General features: G+C 37.7%; 1 protein-coding gene across 1 annotated transcript in view; it reads right to left on the bottom strand.

Moving 5' to 3' along the window:
- The window catches only part of LOC149149590 (uncharacterized), a 528,411-nt gene extending 516,761 nt beyond the window's left edge, over nt 1-11,650 (bottom strand). Inside the window, exons 1-3 of the mRNA XM_089442525.1 lie at nt 11,591-11,650; nt 11,144-11,291; nt 10,919-10,995 (exon numbers count right to left, since the gene is read on the bottom strand). Of these exons, the coding sequence (XP_089298651.1) occupies nt 10,919-10,995; nt 11,144-11,291; nt 11,591-11,650 (285 nt within the window). The remainder of the gene's footprint in view (nt 1-10,918; nt 10,996-11,143; nt 11,292-11,590) is intronic.
- Nucleotides 11,651-12,334: the final 684 nt, after the last annotated feature.

Raw genomic sequence — 12,334 nt, 5'->3', positions numbered from 1 at the left:
TGGGAAGGGAAAAAATACAAGTTATTTGGGTTCTAGCCCCCTAAGAATCAAATTATATCATCATCCCAGATGATGAAAATGATTCGAAAGGGAGCACCAACATATGTAGTACAATGTCATCAGATGGAGATGTTGGTTTCAAGATTGGTTAGCAAAGAAGCACCTGCAATTCAAGAACTAACACTTGAAGTTCAAAAACTAATCCAAAAACACAAAAAGGTGTTCCAAGATCTTCGTATGAAGATGCCACCTGAAAGGGAAATCGAGCACATAATTGAAGTCAAATCAAGGTCAAACCCTGTCAACATCAAGCCATACGGTATCCACACCACCAAAAAACTGAAATCGAAAGATTAGTCCAAGATCTTTTAAGGTGTGGAATCATCACAAAGAGTAGAAGCTCGTGCGCTACTCCAGTGGTTCTTTTCTAGAAGAAGGATGGCTCCTTTAGGCTATGTGTGGATTATTGAGGACTAAACAAGGTAACGATTAAGAATAAGTTTTTGATCCCCTTTATAGATGAAATGCTAGATGAACTTCATGGAATCCAATACTTTTCAAAATTGGACTTGAGATCAGGATGCTACCATATCAGAATAAGGCTAGAGGACATATAGAAAAAATTGCTTTTCGAACACATGTGAAGGTCATTATGAATTTAAGGTAATGCCCTTCGAATTAACTAATGCTCCAACAACCTTCCAAGCCACCATGAATGAGGTATTTCGTCCATATCTAAGGAAGTTTGTGTTAGCATTCTTTAACGATATTCTAATCAATAGTAAAACGTGGAAAGAGCATCTACAACATCTAGAGCAAGTTCTCACCATATTAGAAGAACATCAGTTCTATGCAAAGATGTCCAAGTGTACCTTCGAAAAAGAAGAAGTAGAGTACCTGGGACACAATATCCACAGAAGGAGTAAAAGCAGATCCTAATAAGATCTAGGCTATAAAAGAATGGGGCAGACCAAACAACATCTCCAAATTAAGAGGATTCTTAGGGTTGATTGGGTACGGTTACCCACCATTTTATGGGTAATATCCCTATGAGAAAAAATTTCTCCAAGATGGTCCTCAGCCTACAGCACCTTGCAACCATCAGCAAGCTCATTGTGCCATTTTCTCCGCCACTTGAGCCAACCATGTGGTCCCTCGCCCATCTTCCATGATCGTATGTTTGAAGGTGGGCCTCTTGAATCTAAAGGTATGCCTTGTCATTTTGAAATAGAGTATTGTAGTTTGCTTATCATGGGCACTTCTAGGTATGGATTAATGGGGTGATTCGGTGGAAAGAATAGGCTAGGTTTGTTCTTTTGTCCCCTATACCCCTTTTAAGTATTAACCTTGGATTCTAGTCCCGTGGCATCTCTTTTATTGACCATTTGGTTCCAAGGATGGTATTTCAAGGGAAACCTTGATTTTGATTGCGTGGTCTCGCTCCCTTATCTACTCATATTACCCTCTTTCCATTCATTATTACCCCATCTATCATTTCTCCCACCTAGGTCCACATCACTGTTTTACAAACCAGCCGTTTCGAAACCGAAACGGCCGAGTCGAACCCTTTCAATAGCCTCAGGACTGACCCGGCCAAGTAACCGGTCCGGTTGACCGAGTCATGTGTGACTCGGTCAACCCGGCCGGGTCCGATATGACTCGGCCGAGTCACAAGGGGACGGCTGGGCAGCGTAAAAACACAAAAAAAATTCACTTTTTTGGTCCTGGTTATTTCCATTTTCTGTAGTTATTTCCAGCCCGAGTTAGCAAGATGATTTCAGGCCGTTTTCCGGGTTAAAGAGGCCCCGTTTCAGCTCCCTGTCAGCGTTTTATTCAGCTCACAGTGCAAGGCTGTTAACAGTTGGATAGGTGGCAGAAAATCCCAGTACTTTCATACTCAGTTTGGCATCAAGATTCAACACAACCCACTGTTAGTTGCACAGAAAACTAAGCTAACTCAGTGTGAGTTTATGACTGAGGGAGAGGGCTTGATTTTCAATGTGACCTGGCAATGACTTTAGCAAGACAACAAGGGAGATAAGATTAATTTTCTCTGTGTATTAATCTCCTTAAAGCAATATAAAATCCCCTTGTGGATTTTTCCAGTGTCTTAGACCAAAAATAAGTATCTAAATTTCCATGTTTGTGTGCTTGCACTAATTTCTTGTATCAGCTGAAAAGTGAAAGATAGTAGAGTAGTTCTTTATTTCATGTTAAATGCAAATTTAATGTTATATCAGTTAGCTAATACAAAGACCAGCAAGCTATATTCTGCAGAATCAGCGAACAGCAGTTACTAAACCTCAGTCAGAAACCCAAAGAATTGTTGGTTGAGAGGGAGGAGATTGCCTAGTAACAGATTTGTCTCTATTTGTTGGTTGTGGGGATATCAGTTATATGTTTATGATAAGTTTTGGGCATTAAACCATGCAAAAACTTGAAACTGGGTGGGCTACAGCAATACAATAATTTTCTACATGGTATCAAAGCATGAGAGAAGTCAAATTTGATATAGTGGATTGGTTCATGAGCCTACTTTGATCATATGTTGTCTTCCATCTATATTATAATGCTGTGTGTTTGGAAACATGAATGAAAATCTTTAAAATTATGTTTAAAATATTTAAAATTATGTTTTTTAATAAAAAAAATAAATATTTAATGTATTTTTTACAACGACCGAGTCATTGAAATCGAGTCGGCCGAGTCATTACTGTTTCGGAGTCGGAGTCGGAGTCGATCCTCGGCCGAGTCGGAGTCGGAGTCGGAGTCGGAGTCTTAAAACATTGGTCCACATTCCTCCATCGGGTTCACATAAGGTGAGCTCACCCCTTCCCCTTGCCCACACCTTGGGTCATGGCCTAGAATGAAGCCCAAAAATTAATGCAACTAAAAAAGAAAGTTAAACGCATATATGGCCACATTCAACAGGAAAAGTACCACAAAATGCAAAAGATGGTTGAGACAAAAACATTTAGCACGTGGTCAAAAGCCAATACATGAGCTCTACCCCATCATCATGGCCATCACCCTAGTTCCAACAGGTTCTATGAGCCTTCTTCATCATATCGGAACCCATGATTGTCCCAACCCCTGGTGGGCGATGAACCACCCCACCTTAAAGGGGGGAATTCACTGTTATATCTTATACATCATACTCTAACCCTTGAGCCTCGAGAAGTTAATCAAAGAAAATCATAAAAGGGCTAAAGGCATATAAAGAAGGGTGGAAAAATCAAGGCCAGGGCACCTCATGTACCACGATTGCTCCCTCCTACACCTTATAAACCCAAGTGTGGGCTTCCCTTAGGGACTATGTTCAGAAGGGGGTAGTGAAGCTGGAGTATATATCAACAGATGAGCAGGTGGCCGATGTTCTCACAAAATCCTTGCCAAGAGGAAAGCATGTCCATTTCAGGGACAAGATGGGTGTGATGAGAAATACTTTCCTCGATAAGAGAAAGTGTTGATTTTTAATGTACCTTGGACAAGTGGTTTCCCATGGGTTAGTCTCTAACTAGGGAAAAGTGTCCAAAATAATTATTTTCCTAAGTGTGACTTTATAAAGTGAAAGTGACTTTATCAGTGGTAAAGTCAATGTTAAATTATAAAGTGAAAAGTGACTTTAGACATAAAGTACAATGTGCGTACTTTATTTAATGGGTGAGTTAAAAAATAGAAAGTGAGAAATAAATGCACATTTATTCTCATCCCTTGATCTAAATGAATCTGAGCCATTAGATCTTAGGGTTGTTCAAAATTCATTTAGGGAAACAAAAGGGGAAAAATAAAATAGAGATTGCATTCATTCTTCATGAGAAGAAAGGAGAAAGGAGGCTAAGAGCTGGAGAAAAGTTCTGAAGAAGAAATTTGTTGCAGCAAGCTGAAGGAGTGATTTTTGGGTAAAGCTGGGCACGAAAATCAAGGCATAGAAGATAGCAGAAGGTACAGTACGAACAACATTTAATGTTGTGAGATGCACGCCGTTCGAGATAAGTTTTTGAAAAAAAGCCGTACAGTCTATATGGAATCTGTATAGTACAGTCTGTACAGTTTGTATCAGTACAATACATATTTTCAACTTCAAGTAGGCACGGAAATAGAGGTGAAGTGTTATATACCTAGGGGGGATAATATGGGGTACCAAGGGAGGTACCCAAGGTAATAATGTAATAATGGGATGGGCCATAGTAATAAATAAGGTGGTTAACCCATATCATGTAAGGGACCACAAGTAGTTAATAATAATGTAATGGGCCCATGGTATTAGTTTGATGGTATGAAGGAACCATGGTAATGATCCATGGTATTGTATGTATGAGGCCTATATAGAGGCTAGAGACTCCACATGGAGAAAGAGTCAAGGATTATTGTATGAACAGGCGTATGGCTTGTAGAGTGTTCTCCTTCCTCAAGGAGTGAATGTATGGTGTTGCCCTACCTTAAGGGTTTTGATTAATAAAGAAGCATTTCTATCTATTTTGATCTTGTTATTTATTGGATATATTTGTATTCTCATATATTTTTGGGTCAGATCTATAACAAGTGGTATCGGAGCACTTTCTTGGGCACAAGGGGAGATTTTTTTTTTATTTTTTGCAGGATTTCGGGAGCGGCGAGTTTGCAGATCAAATCTGTATGTTTGGGTGAAAGATATGCAAAATCTAATTGTAGATCTGTATTCTTTGGGAAAAAATAGCCGATTTCAAAAAAAAAAAATCGGTTGAATCGGAGTCCGGATGAAGGAGATATCGTTGATCTAAAAATAAGTGGGGTTGCAGACAATTTTTCAGGGCAGCGAGTTGGCGGCGCAGATCTGGATGTCCTGGTGCAAGATCTGCAAAATCTAATTGTAGATCTAGATTCTTTGTGAAAAAATACCCAAATTCAAAAAAAAAATCAGTCGAATCGGAGTCCGGATGAGGGAGATATCGCTTATTTAAAATCAGCTCTTTTTTGCAGAAATTTTGATGACGACAGGAGAGTTGCAGCACAGATCTGAAATTCAAATTGCCTGGATCAAGATTTCTACCACATGGGCAGATGCAGAATGATTGTTCCATTTCTAAAAACAGGTTATAATAGGGATTCTGAGCAATATTGACGGAATTGTGACCATTTCAAATTTTCACCAATATTTCTTGTGATGGCAGGCCTAGATCGAAATTTGAGGGACTTGTATAAATTTGATGGCTCTCATCCAGCTAGATGGCTAGCACAAATGGAGAAATATTTGGATCGCGTCTATGATAATGAGACTCAGCTTATGGTGGGAAGCATGTACTTGGACAGTGAAAGACGACAATGGTGGCAAGAGCATCAACATTCCAATGGAAGGTTTTTGATTTGGGATGCCTTCAAAAAAGCTCTTATAGAACGCTTTGACCGTAAATCTAATATTGTGGATAAGCTCACACAGACAGACACACAGCCTAGCAAAGATTTTATTTTTACAGGAAAGAAGGAAACCAAGGAACCAAAAGGGTTATTTTTTGCTGGTATCTCTGTATCGCAGGTTCATGGATTGATTCAGAAGGAGAAAATCATTGTGTCTATAAATCCGAGTTGCAAGCAAAATCTCATAAATGTCAACTTGGCAAAAAAATTGCAAGTTCCAGCAAAACAAATTGAAAATACACAGGTTGATGATAAGGATGCTCAAATTTATAAGGATTTGAAGCTTTCTATGGATAAGTATGTGTTTCATGGTGATTTTTATGCTTCAGATATGGATAACAGGGATGTTTTTTTGGGATACCCTTGGATAGAATCAGTGGGTACTATCAATATTAATGTACAGAAGAAATTCCTGAAGCTCTGGTATAAAAAGAAGAAAATTACATTACAGGATATTTCCATTGATAACCAGGTAAAGTCCAAGGAGGCTGCAGCAGAAGATGTTCCAGGGTCTGACATATTAGATGATGAGCCAGTGATGATAGACAATCAAACACAAACAGAGGCTGAAGCAGAAAAGGTTATAGGCGCTGATACATCAAAGGAGGGCTCAGTGGTTGAAGTAATATTGAAAGATAAGACACCACAGCAGGCACCACAACATGCACTAGATAACAGTCAGGCTCCCGTAAGGGGTGAATTAAAGAAAAAGCCATCGTGGATTCAAACTTCAACATATCATCACCCACATCACCCCACAAGACAACTAGCAAGATGGCAACCAATTAGCCACATGGACAACAACCCCCGCAGGACAGATAGAGAGGAGCGAAGATCCACCTACTACATATCCACACAGAAGAGCTACCACAGTCAACTTCCGTCTCAAGCGAGCGAGGCACCGGTGGGATCGAGGGTTCACCTTTCTCTTGGATGGCTAGACGCACGTGCATGGTACCAGTGGACTACTCTTTTGAGTAGATCTTATTATTTGTGTTCTTCCCATGTTTCGGGGACGAAACATGCTTAGGGGGGTGGAATGTTATATACCTAGGGGGAATAATATGGGGTACCAAGGGAGGTACCCAAGGTAATAATGTAATAATGGGATGGACCATAGTAATAAATAAGGTGGTTAACCCATATCATGTAAGGGACCACAAGTAGTTAATAATAATGTAATGGGTCCATGGTATTAGTTTGATAGTATGAGGGAACCATGGTAATAATCCATGGTATTGTATGTATGAGGCCTATATAGAGGCTAGAGACTCCACATGGAGAAAGAGTCAAGGATTATTGTATGAACAGGCATATGGCTTGTGGAATGTTCTCCTTCCTTAAGGAGTGAATGTATGGTGTTGCCCTACCATAAGGGTTTGATATCAATAAAGAAACATTTCATATTATTTTTGGGTTTATTTGCATTGTCTTATATTTTCATATCAGATCTATAATATTTCTGGGTTAGATCCATAACATGAAGTGGGCATGGTTTTCAAGGAGTTTTGGGCTAAAGAGATAAGTTGTATTTTGTTGTTTTGTTTTGTCTGCAAATGTATTTTCCTGAACTTGAAAGATAAATAAATTTGAAGAGCTCTCTAACAGGTTTTCCCTAGAGAAGATTGAAGGGGTTTTGCCTGGGTCTAAGTTGACCAAAAACTAGTGTGTATTTTAATGTGTGTTGTTGGTTTGTTTATGTCCATATTTATTTTCAACATGTGTTGACAATCTCATGTGTTTTAATCTGAAATTTTCATTTCCAGAATTCTATATGTTGAATGTATATATATGGGAAAGGGCATTTAATTGAATGGAAGTGATAAGGTGAAATTAAAACTAGGTTGGGATTGCAGGAAACTTTTTAGTCATCAAATTTCAACAAGAATCTTTTATGACATGCTTGTATTGAGTGTAAGAGAGTGTAAGAGAATCTTTTATGATGTGCTTTAATGAGTGTAAGAGCATTAATCAGAGTGTAAGAGGAATGTGCCATGCCAATAATGAGAGTGTAAGAGAACATTATTGAGAGCCATGATTGAGTGACTCGAATTTATTTTTAATAATAATATAATAGCATCATAAGAATAATAATAATAATAATAATAAAATATTAACTCGAGATTGAACAATTAGGATTGATTACTGATAAGAAGTGATTTTTCATCAACAATACTTGATTACCAATTGATGCAAGGTAATTTACTATTTTAAGACTTTCTGATTTTAGACTTTCCATTTTTAGACTTTCTACTTTTTAGAAATTCTATTTTTCGACTTTCTATTTTTAGGCTTTCTATTTTTAGAAATTCATCCCTGAGCTGGCAATTTTCAACATGAGCAAGTTGCTATTGTAACTTAGTAACTTAAACTAAGTTTAAACTTAGGAAAAGCACATACTTGTTATGTTAGTTAATTGAGCTAAAGAAACTTAGGAAAAGTAAAGTAATTTACTTATTCACAGTTGTTGATCTCAAGTGAGGCAAGATCTAATCTTAGTCATCAATCACTTTGGAGATTAGGGATTTAACTCAATGTAAAGTTATAAAAGCAAGGCTAAGAAGAAGGGAAAAAGAAGCAATACAGTAGCACAAGATTGAGAGAGGCATCTCAGTGAGGAGTGTGATACTCTGTGTGTGTTGGGTCCTAGGAACTGGGCAGCAAGGAAATCTATATCGGCCAAGCAGGGCTTAATTAGTTGGATCAAATGTAGTTGTTGTACTTGTATTTCCTAAATTAGGGCCATTCTTCCAGGGTGAGAACCCAAGTTCTGAAAGTTAATGAAGAACAATGTTTGGATAGAATCTGTTGTGTCATTGTGACTGAGATTGGTATATTTTTCTTCTACTAAATTTATCGTGTTGATGAACCTATCTATGCAATTAATCAGCAAATCTGTAATCTGCTAGCAATTAAGTGTCGAGTATTAGGTTTGCAAGAAAAACTAACAATTATTAGTTTAATGACTTAGTGACATATGCCTTGGGTATAAGATTGTTTAAAAGTGCATTAGAGAAGCTAATTTGAAGTTTTTCATGCATTTGTCAACAATCTTCTAGGGTTGACATCATTTTATTTGTTGTTATCTACTATTCCAACCGTTAAAATTTGTTGTGAATTTATCCTTAATGTACTCTTAAATTTAACCTTTACTCCACATAATTTCTATGCACTTTAACAACTACATTCGTTTTTGTAAATTTTAGCTTTGCTATAGTTTGTTGCCCTAAAACCCTAGTTTATAGCAGCCTTGAGTTTTTTTTGGTTTAGTGCGTTTGAGTAAACCTATTTGAGACTCAGTAGACTAAACCCTAGCCATTAGATTGACCTACAGGCCCCTTTGAACCCTAGCCTAGAATTTACTCATTCATCAACTGCAAACCTAGTTTGTCATAACCGAATCCATTGGATATTTTTATTGTAGGATCCTTAAGGGAAACTTGGCTTAGTATTTTTTGGAAATTTGATCCATAAACCTTACAGGGAAGCATCCCTTGTGTTGGATTGTGTCCTTCACTAAAGAGAAGGGAGTAGTCGTTATGGGGACAGGGATAACACTCACGTACTTTGCACATTGTTTACGTCACCTAGTAAAGCTTTGAACTAGGTACTAGATTTCGTTGCAACAAGCGACATGGACATTTTAATCAAATTCTATCAATCACTGATTGCATGTTCCTTGGTTTGACTATTATGGAGGAACCTTAAATATTTTTCAGACCTAGGTCTAAAGTGTTTACATTACTTTTTCAAGTTGAGGAGTGAAGTTTAGCAGAGAGAGGAGGCTGTTATCTATTGATAATTGTGCTTTTGGTTGGCAATACAAGTAAACTCAAGTGCTTTTGTCTCTCCATGGTTAACAAGGATTTCTCCTTGTATTACATCTTTAGTCTAGGAAAAGCGATTTGTGTACCTAAATGTACTTACACTTCTACTTAATTAGTTCTAAGTTTTAGTTTCTTTGATAAGACGCTAACGTCTTGTCACCCTATCACCCCAATAGATGGAGTGTTATGATGTGCTTTCACAATCCCAATAGCCAAATGGGATATCAATGGACAGTGATATAATCATTCTCTCTCTTCATCATTATGTCTACAGAAATTCTGATAAGTGTGAAATAAGATAAATACTTTGTTTGTCAATTACGTTTAACCTAGGTGGTTGGGAGGAATGATTGGTATCCTCCCCACCTCGGTTCAATTTTTGCAAGTGACATAATGAACTTTGATGTAATGGACAAAATATGTTTGTAATGTTCAAAAATTAAAAAAATTCCAGAAAATTGCTTAATCAAGATTTAACCCTAAATTTCTCCAAATGGTGGCAAAATATGCACCATGAGATTACGTCAACAGAATCAGATTTACATTATGGAATCTAGAAATATTGCAAACGCATAAGAAATATTGCGAAACTCAGCTTTATTTATAACAATATAATATGTCATACAACAGCAAAAGTTAGCTGATATAAGATGGCCACAAAATAGTTCCCTGCAAGTTGAACCTGGCCTCCACAAAATCACTGAAGATGACGCCCAAGCTGAGGATCTGAGTGGTCCTCACACCAATATCACTAAAGCTCTATGAAACTCCTGGATGAAATCTCCTTAAGAAGTGTTGGGTTTTCATCCAACACTCAGCAGCATACCCGAGGGTTTCCGTCCTAGGGCTATAGTAGCTGAGAACTAGGTTCCCCAACTCTCATCAAGACTACATCCACAAAATCAAGATGTCCTCAAATGATCTCCTCCTCCTCTTTTATAGATCTGATGGACCCCTCTAGAAGCCTTATTTTATTATTATTTTAATCACTTGGTACTTTTTCCCTCCTTTAATTTTAATTAAAATACCTTTTTAATTCGGGAAAATGGTAAATCGGCCACCATCCCTCCTCAGGCCATTGAAAGTCACTTCCCACCATCTCATCCTATAGATATTCTTATTCCGGTTCCAATGAGCTATTACACTAAGGTGTTCCATCAAGTATTCCTCCCGGAATGCCACCTTAAGCGTAATTAATTGAGTTAGGCTCAATAATAACCTCGTTTTTCGAAAGTTGTCGGAATGCAACAGAACAAAAGGAAAGTTGTGTGGATGATGGAATATGCCAAGAAAATGCCATCAGATCCCATAGAAACTCCTCAAAACCCCATAAAACCCCTCTAGAAGCCCCTGGGCCCACTAATGGAGTAAACCTGCTCCTGTGACCTAGCTGCCTCCAACCCTGGAAATCCATCCTGATCATGCCATAAGGGAAACCAGAAAAAGGAACATGACAATGTTATTCCTCAGATGGAATATATGGATATTTAGTTTGAACAAAAAAAAAACAAAATTGTTTTGTAGGATAACATCTATGATCTGCAATTTCCCAGATTATGGAGCAGATTCCTGAAAAGTAGCCGATAACGTAGCTGTCAAGGCAATGAAAAACAAATTAATTGCTATCCTACCTCATACTAGTCCACCTTATAATTGCATCCATTATGACTTGCCAGATTATGAAGAATACCAACCTCTTCACGGGGAGTTAGCAGGCCACTACAGATATCGCCCTTAGGACAGACAGACACAATCGACTTCAGCTCTGCCCCTGCAAAACAGCAAGTATTTAGAAATTGTTATAAATAAATGAAATAAAAGAATAATCATGAACAAAAATAATGTATTCCAAAAAATATGTTGTATGAGCATCCATATACCAAGAATTACCAAAATTCTCTAGCATTATAATTTATGACTAGCAAATAAATAAGATAAGACCACTATAACTGCTCCATTCTTAATGCTCATGTCACATAAAAGTTGATCAGGAAGTAAGGCTCTCCAGACTAAAAGAACGGTTGAAACATCAGCATTAAAAGAAGAATCCTTATTCAATCTCGGCATCTGCCAAATAAAGAACAAGTGGCACAAATTTATACAAGTCTGGTAAACATAAAGCAATTATACAACAGACCTAATTAAAAGCAAAAATGACGTAAAAAGGTAAGACAGATCTCTTGTAGCAAAACAGTACCTTACATGTTTGTTTCTACAGGAGTTTCTTGTATAGGATTAAATATATCAAAGGGTAAAATTAAATAACTGAAGGCAGTCATAACTTATAAGTATAAAAGCACCAGTGCATCAAAGGGAGACCCACAAGTCGGTGGGGCAATAGTATTGTACTTGAAGGATAAACATACCTGTAAATTTAAATCAGGGTTAGGCAGGGGAACATATAATTTTGCAGAACTAATGGCCATAAACTACCTTTCAGGGATAAACTGGATGCAGGGGATAAATGCTTTAGAAATTTTTTGTAAAGACCAATAATTGTGGAGATCCACAATATCAAATTTAGCTTTAATCATATTTCTTTTCATCATGTTTACTGGAAAGGAAATGAGATGGTGGATGGATTGACCAAGGCTGGTATTATGCTCGCTGCGGAGAAATGACACATATGGAAGCATGTAGAGGGGCAGTCCTCCAGATTTGATCATTCATCATTTGTATAAGATCTTTTATTTGTATCTTTTGTGGCCTATCTCACATCCTGCTAGCCAAGTTAGCAGATCAGGTTTTGTGCAAGATTAATGATGTATTTATCTTGAGAACAGGGTCAAGATTTCAGTGCATGCCTCGGGAAGGTTGAACCCTAATAAGGTGCCAATCTGAGTTGGAGCAGACTAGTAAATAGGGGTCGAGATACCTTTGATCAGTGCATGAAATAAGGGCTCAACCAGCGCAGTGATTGGAGGAGTTTGAGACTATATTGTGATCAGATCTATAACGTTGCAAGATGCCCTAATTAGAGGGTCGTGACCTCACAAGTTCTGTGCACAGGTCGAAGTGTTTCAAAAGTATGTTGTTGACTATTGTGTTGATGAATTTGTTAGTCGTTGAGGTCCAAGTCGGCAGTTTGTACAGTAGTTTTGTATAGGAGT

This window comes from Pinus tabuliformis, chromosome 9, assembly GCF_031772625.1.
Source record: "Pinus tabuliformis cultivar Carrire ecotype Pingquan chromosome 9, CPIR1, whole genome shotgun sequence".
In the NCBI taxonomy this organism is placed as follows: domain Eukaryota; kingdom Viridiplantae; phylum Streptophyta; class Pinopsida; order Pinales; family Pinaceae; genus Pinus; species Pinus tabuliformis.
Note: the sequence above shows the minus strand (reverse complement) of the source record. Positions and strands in the feature narration are given on the sequence as shown.